Source organism: Lissotriton helveticus, chromosome 12, assembly GCF_964261635.1.
Source record: "Lissotriton helveticus chromosome 12, aLisHel1.1, whole genome shotgun sequence".
Lineage (NCBI taxonomy): Eukaryota > Metazoa > Chordata > Amphibia > Caudata > Salamandridae > Lissotriton > Lissotriton helveticus.
In genome coordinates, this window is record NC_136073.1 from 829,569,846 (window position 1) to 829,592,224 (window position 22,379).

The 22,379-nt window shown below is 43.1% G+C and overlaps 1 protein-coding gene across 1 annotated transcript in view; it reads left to right on the plus strand.

Annotated features, from left to right (window-relative positions):
- The first annotated feature begins 628 nt into the window (after window positions 1–628).
- The window catches only part of LOC144798971 (TRPM8 channel-associated factor homolog), a 31,673-nt gene continuing 9,922 nt past the window's right edge, over window positions 629–22,379 (plus strand). The window contains exons 1-6 of the mRNA XM_078670111.1: window positions 629–928; window positions 5,172–5,807; window positions 10,881–11,872; window positions 12,189–12,283; window positions 15,850–16,063; window positions 20,379–20,618. Coding sequence (XP_078526237.1) covers window positions 5,191–5,807; window positions 10,881–11,872; window positions 12,189–12,283; window positions 15,850–16,063; window positions 20,379–20,618 — 2,158 coding nt within the window. The 5' untranslated portion in view covers window positions 629–928; window positions 5,172–5,190. The remainder of the gene's footprint in view (window positions 929–5,171; window positions 5,808–10,880; window positions 11,873–12,188; window positions 12,284–15,849; window positions 16,064–20,378; window positions 20,619–22,379) is intronic.

Genomic DNA, 22,379 nt, shown 5'->3' on the forward strand with positions numbered 1-22,379 from the left:
GTCGGAACTGAGGATAAGGCGATACCACTACATGGTTTCTCCCATTCCAAACTGGAGAACTCTAAATTTTGCATATTTTTATGTGCACAAATTTCAACAGACTTTACCCAGCAGAATTTGTCGTGCAAAAACTGATAGGCCGGCGCAAAATAAGCTTACTGCCTGTTGGCACCATCCCTTCCTGCAATTCAGAACCGCAGCCCTAAATTATTAAAATCCCATATAGTATTATTTATCAAGGAACGCTTACCTTTACTTTAAAAAATCATTTATGAACAGTTAAGACAACTGTAAACAAAACTTTTGAAGTCATTTTTCATTCATTTTGTTTTATACATATATTTCACTGGGGAAAATTACAGGCCACGGACCACGGTACATTTTCCACATTTTTTTCCAGGGAAGGACAAAAAACACAGGTCAAATGCTGGCCAGGTGACAATTCTACCAGGTGGGAGGGTGCCCAAACCAGTTCCCCTGGCAGAGACGAAGGGGTGAACAGTGACAACCTGTGTTGGCGGTTTTGCTGCACAACTCCCCGTTTCTGCCTGCATTCCTAAAGCCGCGGCCTCGGCTCTCGGATGGGCCGGGCCAGACATGGGCGTGTGAGGCCGGGAGTGTTTGCCCTGGCCGGCTCTCCAGGGCTCTGACAGGGAAGCCATTCTCCCTCGGCTCCCCGGCTGCCTCCCTCCCTCACAGCAGCCTCTCTGTCCTGTTTCCCTAATCCCCGCAGGATGTAGTGCGGTTTCTGACTCAGAATTTAGTTTAGGCGGGTTTGACGCCTGGGGGACTACAACTCCCAGAGACCTGTGCGCGCGTTCTTCCCTGCGTTCCATTGGCAGATAGAAGAGCCAGATTGCACAGACCCATCAGCAAGGGAGGAAGAGAAAACTGCTGTGACACAGACTCGGAGGGAAGAGCCAGGCAGGTAAGCTGCTTCATTTCTCGGAATTTTGCACTTTTACTTTTAGGCGATCAGTGCTTCAAAGCTGTCACATATAAGGAGCTTTCAGGTTCGCGGCGCTACTAACCCTTTGTTACCTGGATGGGGGTCGGTAACTGTAGTTTGGTGATTGCACCAAAACTCTAAAAGTTTAAGTTAACGACATACGAGCTCGCTGGAAGCTCTTAATCTTAAACGCAAAAAGGTATTTCTTGTCTTATTTTTTTTTATTATTGACACGAGCTATTCATAAATTCATCATAACAATTACTAGTATATTTTTAATAACTTATTGCAGTGTAGTGATGACTTCAAGATGCCAGCTGCTAGCTAGAACCAGGGGAAAGGCAGGACATAGAGTGGAATTAAAGCTGCTGTTTAAAGAAGGAAATGAAACCTTGCTTTTTTTCTATTTGTGCTTTCTCTTTCTAGATGATATAAGCAGACAGGAGATATTTATGGCAGCATGTTAATTTTTCCACATGTTTAGGTAATTATAGGAACCATAGATTCTCACTGCCATCAAGATTTTGAGGAACAGCTTTTTTTTAATTTGACTTATATTAAACTGATATTAACATTTTTTGTCACAAATATCTGTTTTTTGAGTGTTTCATTTTGGACTAGAAATTCTACTTTTATTCTTCACGTTTATAAACATCCTCTCGGTTTGCAAACGAAAGAGCAACTCACCAAGGCGATTGTCTCATGATGTATTATAAGGATTAAAGTACACCCCACAGTACATTTAAAGGAAATTGCAATTCACCTCAGCGTTCCAAGGTCTTATAAAGGAACTTAGCCTGGGGTCTCTGTCCTCTATATGGTCACGGAACTCCTCAGTGATTTCCAGTGTGCATATAATGTATGGCAGGGGTTTATGTACCCCATACATAAAGTGCCTAATCAGTTGTACCATTGTCATGTCTAAGAAGATCAAACAATAGTTTTTGGAACCAAGGGCTTTGTGCAAAGCTCACTTTTTAAACTTTTTTTTCCTAGTTGTTGTTTAATAATATCAATAGTAATGCTTTGCATTTTAAATGACACTTCTTACCACATTTCTGCTTTATCTTAGAGCTGTTAATAAAAGCTGTTACTATTGCCGAATTTAATGGTACTACTTTATACGCCGACCTCAGAAGGATGTAAAGCTGAATTGACCTTGCTGGAATTCTGACTCGTGAACTGAAGTTTGGCTAAATTAAAAAGATACACCCACAAACCAATTATGTGTTCATATTTTACTTAACAAGAATGTACACGTTTTATTAATTAGAATGTATTATTACATCCTAAATCATTCAGCCGTGGTCATTTGAATAGTCAACACAGACAGTCGGTTTTTGTGTCTGAGTCTGAAGGCTGCTCTTAAGAGAATGAATGGCACAATTAATACTCTGATCGCGAAAAATGATTTTATTTACATTTGGAAATTAGACTAGGCAGATATGAAGAAAAAATGAATGAGAATGCCCAGGTATTCAAGATTGCCAGACGATGCACACCAGGCATATTTTATTAATCTTAAGTGCAGAAGAAACCGATTTAATGCTTTAAAAATACAGATCTGGCAAATGTATATTCTAGGGGATGGCGCCGACTTTTGACATAGGCGTTAGATCCATGTGGAATTATCTACAAACAAGCATTGGCAAACTCAACACTTCTAGCCTTAACAAGCCTACAGTTTTTTTTTGTTGCAAACGTATGCCATATGTAAAGCAACTTGGCAAACCTATACATGTGAAGAAGTGGCCGAGCAGCCATGCACAGCAGACAGGATTAAACTGTAATATGTAAACCGGTGTATAAGGGTTTGGCTGGGAGAAGTGGCACAGTGACAGGGAAGTCTCTGACTTGCCTAATGATGGAATTCTTGTCACAGACGCGTGCAACATTGGCCCTAGGTTTAAAATGTCTAACAGTCGCCCATTTAATACAAATTCTAAATCAATGACCTCAACTAGGAATCCCTACACCATGGAGTAGGCAGATTGCAGCAAATCAGGTACTGGCAGGAAACTGATGGCCTTCACCACTAGAGAGGGGTCTTGTACTACCAACAGGTAATGGATGTTTATTGTTCCAGACTCAGTGGTACTCACTTTATCGACCTGGAGAAGATCATTAGACCACTGAGCCATCAACCCACCATACACTGTGCTCAGTGTATTTTACACTGGGTTGCACAAGCTTGTGTCAGGTCTTTGCTGAAAATGTAATTGGTGATCAACTAGGAAATCCATTTCGCACCTTTATTTTATAAGTTCTGGCATCAGCCACCCAGGAGAAAAACCTGTGGTCCTCTACCGGAGGCGTAAGTAGGCAGGCGTAAAGTGTGTTGTAGATTTTATACTTACTTAGGCAGGAGCCCTTGTTAAGGCTGGCGGACGGTGTTTCGTATGACATACAACCACTTGGCAAGGGTGACTTTCCAGAGTAGTAATCTGGCAAGGAGCTAGCCACAGGCTCCTTCTTTTATCTAAGCTTTCTATCTTTTGGAATGTGATTCTATCTGGCATGTGACCTCACATTTAATTAGACCGTGTGAAACAGCCAAGGTGCACTTTATTCCTACAATGCACTCTCTGTAGTATTTGTTCTAGTTTTACAAGTGTATACTTTGTGTAAAAATAATGACTAAATACACTGGTGGAGCAGAGTTGGGGTACTGGGCAGTTTTTGCTAATGGGTTTATATTGTGCATTAGTGTTTCATAAAAACTTATTTAAAAAGAAAAAAAAAACCCTGAGGACTAGGAGTGCTCAGTACTGTTTTTCAGAATCACCTTTTTGTGGTAGAACCGGTGGTGCAAGGCCTGTCATGTCCTGAGGAAAGGCTCAGAATAAAGGAGCGCAGAGATGATTACTGTTGAGCTGTTCAGCGCCTTGAGGCAGCCAGAAGGTGCCATAAGCACTGGATACTAAACAATTCCATGACGCGGCGTGTCATGTTGCGACAATGGCTTTCTCATCTGAATGTGCGATGTAGACCATAACAATACCTTTCTGGCAGCTTCGCCTACAATGCTTTGCCTAAAATAGAATAACAAGGGTTAAAACTGTGCTCTCATGGTGAGGATTTGCCCCGAAGTGGATTTTCGTTATTCAATAAATATTTTGTTGGGTGGCGCAGGGTATGTCGGCTCACACCTACGCCCATTCAAGAGAAGATTATTTTAAATCAGGTACAAAAGCAGGTGAAACAATGGGCACCAAACAAATGCAGAAACCTGACACTCAATAGGGTTTCCATGATGGGCCGCAAGGTACTTCTAGAAATAACCTTTGCATTCGAAGGTGCAAAGAGTATTTTTTTTTATCCACGGCCTTGGTGCACAAGGCGTTCATTAAAGACTCTGGGCCTGATTTAGATCTCGGTGGATGGGTTTCTCCGTCACATCGGTTCCGGATATCTTGTCTGCCGAAATATAAATCCCGCAGGATATAATGGGATTTAACCCCTACAATGCGCCCGTCAGCCAACGGTCGTCGCGAGCACTACCTCCAAAGTGCTGAGCACGTCCGTTGGCCGACGCGGCCCCGTCCACCCAATAAAACCGTTGCAGCGCGGCGGAATTACCGTTGCACCGCGGCGGAATTGCCGCCGCAGTTAAGCGGTTATATATATCAGAGGACGGGACATCCGTCACCGCTGTGACGGTGTAACCCGTCCACCGAGATCTATATCGGGCCCTCTGTCCTTCCTAGCCACCACATTTCCCTAGGTGAAGGCTGTAGAAACCCACAATCCATCTCCGGCACCGACGCCCTGTTACCAGTCCCACCTCCCCGATCAGCCTCTCAAGGTAAAAGAGCATCCTCAGAGGCAGTTTCTGAGCATTGTATCTCCTGCCTCCACACTTGCGCTGTTAAGTCGGGTGACTCTTGAACAAAGATGCTAATGCTTGGCATTTAACCAGTAAGTCTCTCTTAATTTTGTTAATCACGTTCTGTTTAATTCTACACTGCCATGAAGCTTATGCATGTGTCTTCTAATAACTTGACTTAACAATATCATGTAATCAAGTTAAAAACATTTAACTTACATTGTGAACCTTGAGTAATATTTTTGTTTTGTGAGGCAAGAACTCACCATTCCTATAACCATGTAAGTTGAATTTTCCTCCATTCTTCTGTTTAAAATCTGTTGTTGTTACTACCCTAAAGCAATGCTGTTCTCCTCTTCCAATCAAAAGTGGTCATGTTTTTCTTCTGAATTGCAGATAACAAATTACTTCAAACATGAGTCCTTCAGAAGCATTCACCAGATTGGTGGCTGGAGTCGATGTTCTGGATTTCACGGTGAAGGATTCCCCCTGTGATCTGCTTCTCTCGGGAGACAAGCCATTTCCATTGCTGGTGAACTCAAACGGTGAAGTTCTGGTTGCGGCCTCCTGGTACGGGAAAGGAAGGGTCCTGGTGCTTACCCATGATGAGTATCTGAATAGTCCAAAGTTTGCTAGGCTCCTCCAGAATGCTGTCAGGTGGCTCCAGCCTTCTCCAGAAGCTGTGGTTGGTGTCCATTCAAGTCTAAATTTCCTGCACCAATCTCTTACCAGTGCTGGCGTTCCTGCCCAGCCCAGTGAGAATTTCTCCGATACCTTCGGAGTGTACTGCATGAATGCCTACGACGACCGGCAAGCCGGTGACCTTGTTGCGTTTGTGAAGAGAGGTGGTGGGATCCTCATCGGGGGCCAGGCCTGGCAGTGGGCATCCTCACACGGTGCTGCAAATGTCATCCCCAACTTTCCTGGAAACCGCATCGTCGGCGTGGCAGGGATTCACTTCACACCTAACAAAGGTGTGCAAGGGGTGTTCCCTGTCCCTAAAGAGATTCCTGCAGTAAAGCTGGTGATTCCGTAAGTATTGAAACCTAGCTCTGTGCATATTAATTTTCTTGTATTTCATTTTATTTTAGGTTATCAATCACCTTGTGCTAGGTGCAATGTCTCACAATTGGGTAGAGTCAACATAAATAAATGTTGATATTGTATTTGTCCGCGAGCTATTAGAGCCGTTGAGCGAAATAACAGTTATTTATGGACAGGAAATATATTTTTATTCAATATTTTGCTATTATAATTTATTAAAAGTATTACATAATATTTTTCTTATAAAATTCTTTGGGGCTATGGATTTTATTTTGTATTATAGAATGCTTTAGGGCTATATCAGTGTCATATTGAGGAGCTTGAAATTTGGTGGCCCTCTGTTTTAGCTCTATTTATTCTCTAGAGGCGGCTGCCTACCATCGCTAATTGACTTTCAGGCTTTTCAACGTCATCTTAGCAGACAAGTTACTTTCCCCCATCACTTGCCCTCAATTAGCATCACAGCCTTGTTTTACTGATGTTTCCTCAACCCTACCTACCTATCAGAATACCTGACTTGTCACTGACTCTCCAGTCTCTGCTGGCCTTTCAACATATGACTTGTGAGTGCCTGTGCACTAAGCCTGGCTCTCTTTCACCAACCCATGTCTGTCTTTTAGTGGAACAAATGTGTGACTCTTCCCCGGCACTAACTTTCTTTTAGAGGTTAGAAAGCGTAGATTTTTGTACCAGCCTCGCAAATGTAAACCCAACAGGCGTATCATGGGGCTCCAGCTCTATTGATCAGATACATGGCTGTCCCCAACACAATCCTACGGCGTGTTGAGCTTAAATTATGGCTTCATCTACCATTTTGAGACAAGATGGAGATCAATTTCCAAGAAATTCAATGATTACAGACCCTAAGAAGACTTACCCATTCGATATAAAGTCAAGGGCGAGGAGATTGTTGCATACCCCATCCCACACTGGAAGTTATATATTTGATTTTTTCAGCATTGATATAATTGCAAAAAACGATACATTTGTCAATTGGAAAACTTCATGGAATAATAAGAGAAAAGGAATGTGGGCCATCCTGCGGAAAAAGCATGTTGAGAATTGAAATGGGAACAAGAGGAGTACAATATATGTACTTAGCGATACAAAAGGGGATGATGGACGGAGCGTTTGAGCAAATCAAGCACTCACCCCAGTCAACTGATCTGGGTTTAATCCATCACCATTCTTTAGCTCACTCCGCCACCCCAGTTCAGACATGGCCATATGCAAATCAGTCTGACCCTGTGCTTCATGGGAACAGTCCAGCCCGAACTGCCAAAGCCATATCTTCCCTGGACCGGAAACAAGCATCCTGGGACCGGAATCTGGCATTTCAGCCGTCATCAGCCAGGCTAGCTTGAATCCAGTGGCAAAGTGAGCAAGGGAGTCACGTCTGAGCATACCCTGCCAACAGTCCACAGCTCTGATAGCGTGACATTGATAGTCAAACGCAACCATAATAAACAGAATAAATTGGGACAAACGATTAATGGGACAGAAGAACGACTAACGGACCATGTACAAGGGCTCAGTCACATGACTATCGGTGCCTCAATCAGTTTGGAAGTCCATAGTACTAGAGTCGACTCAAAGAGATGACAGGCACCCCCCGCGCCTAGGGGAGGGGCGCCCTAAGTTGCACCACATGACTGAGCCCCCTACGGGTTGGTTGAGAAGGGGTGTATTGAGTAAGGAGGGATGGTGATGTCATCAGGGCACGCAGGAATGCAGGGGAGAGTTATTTAAGGCTGCACCCTGGATTATTCAGCCTCTTTGCCCCCTCGGAACTCCAGCAAGCTGCGAGGTTTAATATTCTGGTAATAGTGACCAAGAAGAGGTAGTTGGGGAGGGAAGTTGGTAGAGACCGGGTGAGGTGAAGGGCACCCCTTAGTAAGAACTGCAGCACACGATTAGAGTTATTGAAAGGGTGTTTAATGTAAGATGCATCCATAGAGACCTCATCCTCAAAGTCCAAACTGTAACTGTCGCTCTTTCAAACGTGAACATTCCTACCATGGATTACATTCTGGAATGGAACATGAATCCTTAGCAACACAGGTGGAACATGGCTTACACTAAAACACCACACCAGGGAATACAAATAGAGTGTTGGGGGATAGAGTGCAAGCAGGAGGGGATCATGATTGAGTTGCATACGGTATGACTGTCTCTCATTGGTGAGGTTACAAATGTTAGAAGTGTCCCAGCCCATCAGTACACATTGTCAGACTAGATTATTTTTAGCATTCGCCCTATTACAAAGTCAACAAACTCACAGATGTCTCAGGGACCAACATACTGAATATAAGACTTTTGTTTTGTTTTGGCACCATATTGATGCAGAAATTGACCCATATGAATTTAATCTAAACTAGTGATATCCTTAAGAAAGTGTAGATGGATTCTAAAAATATATTAGGGTAATTATTCACTTGATACACTTTATTTTGTATTAATTAAAGACATACACAAATATTGGTTTGTTGTAGCGGCAAGTGCTAATTTACAACAATGACAGAGACACTTGGGGAGATGGGGTGTCAAAATAGTGTTATTTCACCATACCGATGAGTACATTTTCATCTATTAGAAATCTCGAAAGCACTGATTAAGACCCATTTCTTTGATGATAAATTTAATTAACTCTCCCATGGGGTATGCAGTTTAGAGAATTGTACCCATATGACGTTAGCTTAACCACTGCCAAGAAGCAGTGCATATTAAAATAATCTATAGCAATGGCTAAAATATATTTTGATTTGGGTGATGTGAACATTCACTTCACTGGTGGATGTCCAAGCAATTAACTGTGGGAAGCATAATCAATATTTGGATATTCTTCCAGATACAAAAATTGAAGCGTGAAACAAGAAACTAAATGAGCATAATGAGTGCACTGAAACTTTTTATATTTTGACTTATGTTTGGGGCTTATGTTGATCGAAGCCTATATAATTAATTAGAACATTGGAATGTTGGAAGCTCCATTGAATACAATGGAGTGCTCCGGGCTTATAATGGCTGGTATAAGCCCGGAGCTCCAACATTCTAATGCTTCTTTATTCACAGCTCTGGCTGTGAACAAAGGCTTCAGGGAGCCTGAGGGGATTCCAATCCCCTCGCGCTCCCATAAGGCTTTGTTTTTTTTTGTTAGAACATTCTGCCCACTAGTGGCAGAATGTTCTAATAGGCTTATAGCCCTTAGTAGCTGGCCTATACCAGTGATTAAAGTCCCGTCGACTTGTTAAGTCCCGCGCCTACGTCTTAGGCCTTTAACGCTGCAGCGGGCCTTTAATTGCCGGTATAGCCCGCTACGGCGGGCTATAAGGCTATAATAATACCCTGTTACAAAATGGATTCCCAGTATGGTTTCATGAGGCGATATAGAATATATGTTTTGAAAGAGTACATTGGGATGGAGTACATCAGGGCCTCTGGAGTTCATCTAGAGAGTAGTGAACCAGCTCGGCATCAGTGGCATAACATAGGCCCCCGCAGTGCAGGGGGAGAGCTCCATGGGGGCCCGTCAGCACAGTACCCTGGCCTGAGAGCTCCTGACTGACTCCAGAGGGGGGCCCGTCCATGTACATAGCAGTGGGCCCCCCTCAAGTTTTGTTACACCACTACTCAGCATATGTGTTCAACATTGACATTAGTTTGACTGTCTTCTAAATTATGATAACAACTCCACCTCAGCACTTTTAAAGTGTGTAAGACAAAATCTCAGTAAACTGTAAAGGAGCAAGAATCCTTAATTACCTGTAGTACAATGGAGAAAACTGAAAATAAAGGTGCTAAGACATGGAACGGTAGTACCTTAGAGTATGTTCAAACCAAATTTGAAAACCATCTTCGAATACAGCTATAGAAAATGTCCATATGTCAGTCATAAAAAACAAAAACATGACAAGTGTGGAATTAAAGTGATCTGTGTACCAAACTTCTATACTTTTTTACACAAGTGATCATAGGACAAATTTAGATCAGGTCAGATCAACTTGCATGGGCCTATATTCCATTGTAAGTGAGGGTAAGTAGTGTGTGTAAAAAAAAAAACCAGAAACATGTTTAGATGTTACTTACAACCCACTCTATATATGTTTTATGGAATTGAAGGAAGCGGTGTGGACAGAATAAGCTGCTATGTAAATTCCTGAATATTGAAAACAATTCTTTTTATAATTGTTTTGTCTAAACAATTTCAGAAAGTAATGTCTCTTTTGCGAAAATTATGGGCCATACGTGTCAAAAAAGAGTATTGGGGTTCTCAAATTGTGATTTTTAGCGAATCGCAATTAGAGAATCGCAAAATGCAATCTATGTAGGATTTGCTGAAAATTTTGTGAATCCTACATATTCCTTATTTGCGAATCACAAATTGAGATTCGCAATAAGGAATACCCTCCCATTCATTCCTATTAGCTAGGAGGCCAATGGAAATGAATGGGAAGACATTTTCAATTTGTGATTACCAATTAGAGAATCGCAAATTGAGAATGCAATTTCAAGGTTGCAAGGGTGCCAAAAGGACACCCTTTTGCACCCCTGAAATATGCATGTGTGCACATTTGGCGCACATACATGCCCTAAGGACATGTATGTGCGACATATGGCACTTTTAAAAAATCAAAAAGTGCTTTTTAAAAGAAAATCGCAATTTGCAATTCCTTAAAAAACAAATAGCAAATTTCTGGTGCCTCCAGAATTGCATTTAAGGAATCGCAATTTGCAATTCCTTAATTGCATTCGCAAAATAGAGAATCACAAATTTTGCAATTCTCTATTTTGCGATGGCCTTTTGGGATGATACATCCCAAAAGTCTTTTTCCAATTGGCAAACGGGCTGAATTTGAGAATCTGCCCATTTGCAAACAGGAAAAAGGCTTGATACCTATGGCCCTATGTTTGTATATGAAATTGTTACTTATTAAGTAGGCTTTTTCCAGGTATACTTATATTACTAGTAACTGCAGTTTAAATGTGTATGGTTGAAATATTTATTAAAATCAACAATAAATTACGTTTTTGATTGTCTGATGTGAATATCTTTTTCCATAGACATGGTGTTGATGCTACTCCAGACCTGAAGTATCTCTTTAATGGTGTGACTCATCTAAACATCAAGGGCAGTGCAGTCCCTTCAGAACTGTTAGTCCATGGGCAACTAGCCTTCCCCGTTGGACTCAGTGATTCCCATCAATGCTTCATGGCTGCAGCACGGTATGGAAACGGACGGGTTCTGGTGACAACACATGAAGCATATATGTCGCACTCTCAGCTAAAGAAGTTCCTTATGAACGCAGTTTCCTGGCTCGACAACGGGAGGAAGGGGAAGATTGGCGTTGACAACAATGTCAAAGGCGTCCATGGGCTTCTCAGTCAGGATGGTATTGCTAGTGAAATTTCTGGCTTGGTCCCAAACCTTAGCGTGTACTGCTGCAACGCTTACAGTGACCGCGATGCAGAGAAAATCCATGAGTTTGTTGCGGAGGGAGGAGGGCTTCTGATTGGGGGCCATGCTTGGTGGTGGGCATCTCAAAACAAAGGAAAAAGCGCAATATCAGACCATCCCGGCAACAAAATCCTAAACCGGTTCGGCATCAGCCTCCTGCCGAGCACCATGAGTGGAGACAACTTCCCCGTTCTGTGTGCCGAGGAGGATAGCAAACACTACCACTTCCGGCACGCTCTCTTCCAGTTCCAGCAGCATATTCGCAACAAAGATGAACCGAGGGCACCGCTGACGTCTTGGCTTCAGAGGTTGCGCCAGGATTGTGCTACATTAATGAAGGTTCCAGTTGAGAAGTGTCCCATGTTTGCACCCTTCCAACGTGTCTTCCGGCGGCTAGTCCACAAGGGTGGGATCCCGACAGCTTGCAAAGAGAATCCAGTGAAGAGTAAGTCCAAGGAGGCCATGCTGCTGGGCTTGGTGTGCGCCATTGATGATGCCAGCCCGGACGGTTGTTGCGCCAGCCAGTTGTTGCTGCAACAAGCCCCAGTGCCTCCTTCAGTGCCTCCGATCTCTCTGGAAATCAATGCAACCAATCCAGGTAAGACTTGCGAGCAGTAGATTAAGTTATTGATTTTTACGGTGGAATCATTCTGGTCGCAGGGTGCCTAGGGTGTGTCTTCAAATGGGAAGATTTAATGTAAGGAGTGAGAGTGGAAAAAGAGGCTGATGCAGAGAAAAGGAAGAGAGAAGGAGGAGGCCCTTCTTCAGGGTAGTAGATGAAAAACAGCCTATACCAAGTAGGTTCTTTTGCCTGTGTTTTGTGTGTAGATGTTTCTGTGTGTTTGCCTTGGTATCTGTGAATCTCTCTGTGAGTTTGTACCTCTTCTGAAGAAATACTTCCTCTCTGCCTGCAGGTCCTGCTGCCTGGGTCAGCACAGCCCTCTACATTCCTCCTGCATGGACAGCCACCATTACTCTTCCATCAAATGTGGCAGGAAAAGGTCTTTCAGTAAGTTGTCCTTCATTCAGGATATACCACTTTGCCTTCAGTTCTCAGCAGCATGCAATGTTGTATAATGTATAGATGTACCAAAGATTATGGGCTCGATTCACAAAGACCCTCCGAGTTAAGGCGGAGGTTCCAAAGTCACGGCGGAATCTCCACCATGAGAATTGTCATGGCTTAGATTCCGCTACAACTGCAGAGCCTTATCCATGACTCCAGAGGCTCCTTGTTAATCCGCCCAGGAGAATACAATCATTGTGTTTTCAGGCTAACGCGCACTTGTGACTAGCCCCTCTATTGATGGGCCTTGCTCCTGGACTGAGTCGATTGAGGTTTACAAGTGGGAAAGTTAATTTGATTTCGTGTGAGCAGAAATGGACTCCTTGCTTACAGGGAAAGGCAACCACGCGAGGGTCTCATGGATGGTCATGTTGCTTGTGACCGCACCTCCATACATGCTTTTTCCTGGCAGGTTTATTTCTCATTTGCAGCTGCTAAATACTGTCAGACTCACATCCTATAGGTCAGAAGTACCCCATCACATTGCAGCAAGGCTTACAACTCACAGTGCTGCGGTACCGCTGTGAGGCTCCCACAAACAGTAAATGCAAGAGCTTTCCCCAACACATCTAACTCCGCGTTACCTCAGTTTCTGCCGTAGACTCTTGGACTTTGGGATTTACTTATAGTTTGGCCAGATAGGTTACTGCGTCACAAACATGGCCGATATCCTGCCCGCGGTTCTACAAGTGCATTAGAGCATATGGCACTTGTCATTCAGCAGACAGAACATCTGTTATGTTTTGAAAGAGTATTCTGTCCTGAAAGAAAGACTTTTGAAAGAATAAAAAAGACAGCAACAAAAATAAGAATGTGCTTCCATGACTGAAACAAGCTCAGGCCCTCTGCATGGATAAATATTGCCTTCCCCACTACACTGAACCCATAGACAAAAAACATAGTGTACTTGAATGGAGTGTTTAAAATTGAGAACATTCCTTCAGTGATTAAATGGGTTTGCATATGTTAGCGGCGCTGCCTAGTGCATTTAAATACATTTAGTAATCCACAGATTTTTAGCAGTGATGTATGATACATCATGCATATTAGTTCAATCTAGAGCCTTTTCATAGGCTTTGAGATAGGAGTCCCATTTTAGAAGATTAATTTAATTTAATTGCGTGTTTATATAGCGCTAGGAATCGACTCCCGGAGGAGTATCTCCACGCTTCGACCGCTGGGGAACCCGTCCTGGCTCATCCTGAGAGATGGTCCCTGATGGGTATCTCTAAGGTGCGACCAAGCATCCCCGGCGGTCTGGGGGGGCCGTTGTGAAGATGAGGCAAGCTGATGCCCAGAGTTGCCGAGTGTGGTTTCTGACTAGAGTAGGCACCGAGGCGAGAATTATCGAGTCCGCTGACCCTGGTCCACGACCCTGCCGCGTCGGGAATCGAACCCTGGTCCCGGGCCGTTCTCTGCTTACTGGTCTGCCGCCTCTAACCAGTGAGCCACACTTCTCCACGTTTTTAGAAGTACAGAATCAGGCTAGTGATGGTTGGGATTACTAACATGGTCTGCTGGGAGGCTGCAGCCATCTGATTTTGTAGTGGTGGAAGTGGAATCTGTGAATACACAGATTTCCTTTAAAGATGATTTCAAATCTTGGAACAAAGTTTCCTACCTACTTGAGTCATTCACAACAGTGTTGGGTCTGCTGGCTTTACATGGACCAAAGCCCTGACCTATAATTGGGTATGGTTGCTTCTTTCTTGACAGGAATTGTTTTTTTACATAAGAATTATGTTGTTTACAGTGTCAGGCCTGTCTCTGGAATGAATCAGATACAAAGATCCCCACTGAGCTCCAATTTACTGAATGATGTCAGCCAATAAGTAATATGTACTATGCGGACATCAACTAGAATCGAAATAGGTTTTGTTGATGAATTGTAATGGAAGAATTGTAGCCTAGTGGCTAGGGTTGCAGATCTTGGACATGGGGAACCAGGTTTGAATCCTGGCACCAAGTCAACATCCTTCGATTCTGGGCAGATCACTTCATCTGCCGGTGACTAAAAAATGTGTAATGTAGTCTGGTTCTGTTGGAAAGAGCTCTAATACCATCCAGCCAGGTTCAAGCTATAAAAACTGCAAAAAATATATAAAATATCATAAAGGACAGTATCTTGAAGTTATATAAGGATCCCGCTAGGAAGTATAAATAACGGAAAAAGAGGCTATTGGATTGGACGTAAATGATTTTATAATTATTTAATGGCTATATTTTATGCATTTATTGTATAGTATATGGTTTTATTAGCAATAGTGGGGGTATGTTGCTTTGTTGACATTCTTTAAACAAAAAATATAATGTCGTACCATGATGTATAGGAATTGTAATTATCATTAACTGTACTTAAATAATTGAAAAGTGATTTTATTTGTATCTTTTATGGTTCTAACTGAATCGAAATAAAGAATTTTTTGAATTACAATAAAAGACAGTATTCCATAGGCGATGTTCTCACAGGTAGATACATATTATGTTTTGCCTCTGAATATTAACTGATGATAATAGATTGATATCCGAAGCCAAATGCTAGCTTATAGCCCACGTGAACACATCCTTCATTTCTGCTGCTCCCTGGTGTCTGGCTTCATGTGCTCACCTGCAGACTGGCGACCATGCGCTGGAGGCAGAATGGCCAATGCGCCACCCTGACCGCTGCTCTATAGTCTGGAGGCCACTTCCTTATCCTCGTGTCTGTACACTGCGACCACCATGTTGTTTTGGCAGTCATGAGTTGTTTTGATTTTTGTTCTCCTTTCTCCTACCCCTCCTGACCGATCACTTCCACTCTCATAGTTTGTCTCCACCGCTTCCCACACACCTTATCATGTAAGTAGTTCTCACCGCAGATGCAGGGAATGGGCAGAATGTGTGCTGATGTGTATTTTGGCAGCAAACACACCATTTTATTTTGATTGGACGGCTACAAAAATCATCTTTTAAAATTCTCCCCTGGCCCATCTTTTGTTGACTCCTACACTGTTCAGAGTTCAGCTTTTGGCCTGTGCGGACGGGATGTGGGGGCGAGTGTTTTTCACTCTGGTCACTTTGTGTGTGGCAGTGACTTGAAACCTCCTTTCCATGTGATGTTGCTACTTCCTCGTGCAAACCTCTGCATTCACTTGCAGGAATCCAGAGTTCCAGACCAGGAATGTACCAAAGACATCAATATCCTTCTTTGCTGGGAGCTGCTTTTGTGACCTGAAAGATCTATACATTGTCAGTTGTAAATTTCCTTTAATATTATTAGCAATTCCTAGGTAATGAATGATTTAAAATTCTAGCCTGGATTATTGCTATCTATATTGATTAGTACATTTAAAAAAATTTATTTTAATCCATCTATTACTAATATTTTGTGAATAAGTGCTTCATTGACCTATACATTGTTGACTAAGGTAAGGGTTGAAATATAATTGTGTATCTTCCAAACATTAATGATAATTTGTCAGCTACAATGGGATTCATTTACAAATTCATCAATACAATTACAATTCCAGGTGCAAATTGGATGCCATTCAGATAACCTAAACAGCGCTGACCAGTTCTGCCGCGCCCCAGTAGTTATACGAAAATATAGCGTCAACGAAGAAAGAATCCCGGTCTCTTGCCTCTGGGGAGGCCTGCTCTATTTTCTGGTGCCTGAAAAAAGTAAACTTGGCAAGGTGCAGGTCACCGTTGAAGGTGCGGTGCGAGCTCCCTTCTTCCGGCGTGGTAAGTATGTACACAAGTGCCAGTTTACAACAGCTTGTTGATTGAATCCACTGTGTGGTTCTTCCTGGTCTCCACCAGGGGTGGTCTTAGGCATGTGCAAGCTGTGCACCTGCACAGGGCCGCCAAACCCCAGGGGCCGCCACGCCAATATATATCCTTAATATAATAATCCTCTGAGGATGGATACATATTTGCGTTGCGGCCCCTGGCAGGGATTTGGTGACCTCCGGCTTTGTTCCACTTTCAAACACCCTGACCCCGGCCCCCCCCTCTTCACTGGCCTCCGCGCCTGCGTTCCTCCTGGTTCCTGATTGGCTTCTTTTTTTTCCCTACCCACTGCTGGCCCGCTGGTACAGGCATATATAAGCCACGGCCACGCCAATATATATCCTTAATATGAAAATCATCTGAGGATGGATACATATTTGCGTGGTGGCCCCGGGGCCCCCTACCTATGCTCCCTGCCCAGGGCCGCCATGAGCCTAGAGCCGCCCCTGTCTCCACCATGCCAATAAATAAGTCAAAGAATCAGTCTTCTTTCCTGTACAACCATCCAGAGTTTCAGCTGGTTGCTGCTGTGGAAGGAGGTGGTCTCAGGAAATAAAGCTCACGTTCTCTGTCTGATATAGAGAGGATTACAATGGCTTTGAGTCTTGACTTCACCAGGTTACAATTTATTTTTCCTTCCCATGGTATAGTGCTTATTATTTTGTACCTGTGAATATTTGCATATATTACCCGTCTGTACTCTAAATATCTTAGTTTTCTCTGGTTCATTTTCACCACCAGATGTTTCATGGGTTCATCAAGTTTTGATATGGCATGTTGTGTCAATTCATTTGTGCTCTGAATTTTGTCTCTACTCATAATTTGTTGGCTTTACAGCACTGTTGGCTGCAGAGAAACAAGCCTCAACTACACCGCAAAGGTTTGTCGTCTCTTTGCAGTTGCATTAATATTCCGTTGTTTCCACTTGGCTGCAAACCTTCCTTTTGTTTGTGCATAAGTTCAGTTTATGATATGAAAACTAGACTGTGGGATCATCAGACTCCTCACCATGGCCCGTCTAACTCCTTTACCATTACACTTACAGGCTACTGCCCGCGACAACCCTGACCATCTCTGTGTCCAGCCTTGACCATGTAAATTTAATTTGATCTCTGCGTACATTGCTTCCATGATGACATCAACCCTATGAGATTGCACCCCAACTCCTCGAGGCTGCCTGCCAGTACAAACTCTCAAATTGCCTTTCTTGTACATTGTTCTTAGGGGCAGTTCCCAAACTTCAGTTAATTTTTTGCAGGGGGAAATCATAAAATAAATATTTTATGTACCTTAACAATTGGAAGTGATTCCATCATTTGCAGAAGTTTAAATATGTACTTTCATGTTTAACATTTTGACAGAAACTCACTCCAGTGGCAATAAATAAATTGAGAGCAGTCGGGGAGTGAGATGGAAGACGAAATCCACTGCTGTTCATTTTTTAAGTTTGAGATCAAAGTGAATAACATAGTAGTCAACCACACTTGTTGAAGCCCCTGTACAGGCATAAGAAGTCGATGGATAGACTTGTAGAGAAGTTGAGGACACATGTTATTTGATGTTAGGAAATCAGTTTAATGCTACAAATTTGGCTATACACATTGTTGCTTTCACTGTTTCCTCTGCAGCACAATTCACAGATGCCTCGTCATCAGAGAGCGCCTTGATCATTCCATTTTGATAGATTTTTAGTGCACTCTCTTACGGCTTGCTCCCAAGTGTCCTTTCCGCAATCCTTCTCAGTGTGGCCCACATTCCTATCTGTGCCCCTTCCAGATTGCTTTTTGGTGCTCCATAAAGTTTTTGCCTCAGATCCTTTTCCGATTGAATTTCAGGGCCTTTGCCAAATTGTTCCTCGGTGCTCTTTGAGGAACGCTCTTCATTACAACGTGCTGACTGCTTCTCAGGTACCCTAGCAGCTTGTTGCTTTTAAATGCCTCATTCATGGCTTACATCTCAGAGCCTTTGCGCCCTTCTAAATTGTAGCTTTGTTCTAGATAGCATCTTAGTGCTACCTCATTCGCGATTTGATTCCTCCGAAGAATTCTTCGTCAGGCCCCTTTTAGGCTCCTTGGTTCCCAATTCCCATCGCTCTTCAGTGCCCATAGCTGGATGCCACTTCCAGTTTCTTGCCTATCCATTCCTGATTTTTCCAAACCGCCCACTTCCAGTTTCCAGTCCCTGTCTCATTTTGCTGCACAACTTTTTTATCTAGATTTCAGCTCACTGCCATCTTTGAATTTATGCAAAGTTTTCTTATCTGGATTTCTGCTTACCGTTCTCCCTCAAATTTCAGCTCTGTGCATTCACCTGGATTTCGGCTTTGGGATATATTTCAGATTACTGCATAGTGTCCCGTCTTAGATTTCTTCTCAGTGCTATCCTGTGGATTTCTGTTCAATGTTTTGGTTTGGATTTCTCTTGCGGCCAAATTATGGATTTCTTATTCGATCCTTGATTCTTATTTCTTCACTAAACACTTTTTGGCATGTCTTCTAAGTGGCCATATCTGGATTTCTGATTAGAGTCATCTTCTAGTCTTCGCTTCCATGCCTTATTTGGGATATATTTGAGGTCACTTCAAGTTTGATGATTCTGAAAAGTTTTTATCTTGTTACTGAGCTCCATATTGCTCCTCCTCATTGGCCATTACATTTTTTTCTTGACCGACATTTCATTTTTCATTGCAGTCCTCCTGGGTTGTTCTTCTATAGCCTCTTGTTGTCTCCAGTGCTCCACTCTTGGAATAATGACGTTTTCCTTATTCTTAGCTCAGCCTAGCCGTGCCTCTTTTCTAGAGTCACATATTCAGATTGGTCAATGCATAAATGGGAGCACAAAATGTAATATCTTAGATGCTCTGGTCGGCAGTTCAATACCATCTTAGTCTCTGATTAGGAACAGTAAGTTGGTAATATTTGTGGAGATATTAGCATTTAGTGTAGCAAGAGTGCTACAGCTTCTCATGCAACCAAAGGAATAACCACCCTCTGCCTCTGAGTAGTGAAAGACAGCAGCAGTTGGTGTAGAAATGTGTTTTTTAATTGGCACACCGGTGCAGGGTTCACCTTTCTCTGTCCACGGGTCCTTAGACTAACAAAATAGAGATTGACACTGAGGCTGGAATTCAAAATAACAAGTTTATTCACTCATGAGTGAGATCACGTCCATAAAACACCCTCAAGTGTTCCAGTAGGTAGTGGCTTGAATACACAGACTATGGTGCTTATATACTGAGTTTTCTGCACTGGTAAGCATGTAGTTACAAATAGAAGGTGCAAGCATACACAGGAATAACTACCGACAAACATGGGCAGATGGAGATCACTTAGTCAGCAAAGTGGAAGGGGGAACAGAACTGCTTACAGTAGCAAGACGGAAGAATTACATAGCTGACAAAACGGATGCCACAAAGAAGATGCCTTTAGCTCATGCTAACGCCAATTATTTTCGATTTCCACATTGGGTTCAGTGGACCATCAAGCCCCAAGACAGTGCAAAAGCGCCTACTGCAGTAATGACAGCTACATCCCGACTAGCATTAGTCGAAGCGTTACTGCCTTACTTGAAAACTTGTGGGATATCCTGTGGTTAACATCACTATCACCGGTCCTTTCCACATCCTCCGTGCAAATGCTTTGCAGTGCCAGAAGCAATTGTGGAAATTACCGATGTTTGTGACGGTATTCATTACACTCCTCCGAGTAATAACTTCAAATGTGTACATGCCACAAAGTAGAAAAAAGTATTTCGACTCGGTTACCAGACCTGGGTTTCACACGGACAGCATAATGCCTATGTCAAATGAGGACCTGGTTTAGAGTTTGGCCGGAAACATTCTCCATCATAGACATGACAGATATCTTGACAACCGTTGCATTATAGTCTGTAGCACTTGTAATACAGCCGACCGGATATTAGCTATCAGGAGCGGCCGGTGCAGGTAAGAGCTGTGGGGCAGGGTGGGGGGGGGGGGGGTATCGACAGACGGCGACGAGGGTAAATTAAATAAATAGGTAATTTTCGCTTGTTGTCATCTGTCAAGTCCCCCGCCCCACTACTCTTACCTGCACGTGCCGCTCCTTTTAGCTATGTTTGTGATGGAGAATCAGAATTCTCTGTGCTTCTATGGGACTAGGTGTATCGCTTAACTCTGATTCTGCTATGAACTGTGCCATTTCCATTCAGAGGTATTACATTATGTTTGAAATCCATCTAATATTCCTTAACATCCAAAAGGAAGATGATGATAATCTTCCCCTTGTAGGTGAAACCAGCAAGTCGGCTTGGCAGACAACCATCCGCCATTATCCATCACCATGGGCAGAGCTGGCCACAGAAAACATTATCCTGACGCTTCCCTCTGATAATGTTCGCGCAATGGAGGACCCTGATGTTGTCCTTGCTCTATGGGACCGAATGATGGGCGCCATCGCGGAGCTAGCGGCTTCCTCACCGCACTTCCCTAGGCCTGAGAGATTTGTCACCGACGTTCAGATATCAGCCGGTGAGTACTGGGTTGTCATTAGTAGACCGTATGTGTGTAAGGACGAATGAATTGTGTGCGCGCTTTGTGTTCTACTCGTGCCCGCCCTAGTAAATTCTCAGTCATGCTTTGGGACTGAGAATCCATTTGGAAGTGGCAAGCTAAAGAGATCCAAAGTAATCAAATCTCACAATCACAGGCTCTAGAAACCTGTCAATCTCATGTGCGGGAGGTATCTTGCTTCTGGGTGCCGAGTTCAAATCAGGTGCAGAAAATGGCCAGAAAATTGCGTTTGTGCTCTGTACCAGGATGCTTTTTGCCCTTGATTCTCAGTTTTGCAAAAATTGGTTAAACATGCAGAAACTGTTATTTGTTACTGTTATTTCCACATTCCCCCTTGCTACACTCTTTTTCAGTTTTCTCCATGTATAACCTGGAGGAAATTGTGTCTGCAAAAAACCTGACTGGGTGCAATCTGTCTAAACCTGTAATTGTGAACGACCTGGGCTCAAACACAGTTTAAACACAATTTTATACTCTGCATGGAACTTTGAATGCACTTGTTTCAATATAAAATTGACTGGTACAAAGAAACAGATTACTAGAAGATGTCTCTACTATCTGTTGTTTTCATAGTTCACAGTATCTAGATATTAAAGCCATTAAAAGAGGGGCAACATTTGTCTATGAATGAATCAGCTTTGAATAAAAAAATAAAAATCAGTTTTTTATAATCTTTTGTGCTTGGTGCATTCCCCTTTTCTCTTTACAAGTCTTTCTAAACTTTGTTTCCCTTGCCCTTTTTTTTGACTCATTTAATTCATACTAGTTTTTTCCCATTTGAGGGTTGCTGGCTTTTTCATTCCTTCTGTTTCACACTCCCTCCCACTCTCCCTGTGCTGTGCTTCCGCTGTATTTCTCTCCGTCTTTCTCTTCAGTTGATCCTCATGCTCTAATTCTCCTCTTTTCACCCTCCACTATATATACCATTATCTCTCTCTCTCTTTGTGTCAGCTTCCTCTCCCAGTGCATTATCTCCCTTCTCCTTTGTTCAGCCTGGTTTCTTCCCCTCTTCCCTTCATCTGCCCACCCTGTCCGATGCAACTTGGTGACAATCTGTACTCTTAAGTGGAGGACATGAAATGGGTTCCACTTGAGGTAGCAACCAAGGGAATGTTTCCAGAGTTGAACAGGTTAGATACCAGGCAGGATTGTTATTTCGCAAGGTGGCACTTTCAGGGCTGGAGAAATACCATGGAAATATCAGTTTCTTGCTTCTCTTCCAGTCCTGGCCCACTTCCAGTCTAAACCTAGTAGGGTTATGGAGTGGCAGAATATAATATTGGTAGTTTTTTGCGTCAAACTGCTGCAGCCTACATCAATAAAATGATTCAGAAAAGGGGGTGGTGATGAACAGAGTGCCTGAATTAAGCAGACCACTCTTACCCAGTCTAAAGATCAGGGCTTGATCCATCACCGTTTTTTTAGCTCACTGCACCATCCCAGCTCAGAACTTGGCTATGATGCACTGGGCCAGGGACAGACTAATTTGCATATAGCCAGGTTCTGAGCTGGGATGGGGCAGTGAGCTAAATAACGGTGATGGATCAAGCCCTGATCTTTGGACTGGGTAAGAGTGGTCTGCTTAATTCAGACACTCTGTTCATCACCACCCCCTTTTCTGAATCGTTTTTGGCCACTATAGGTGTGGCAGGGTATACTCAGACATGAGTCCCTTGCTCACTGCTCCATCAGGATTCAAGCAAGCCGGGCCGACGAGGC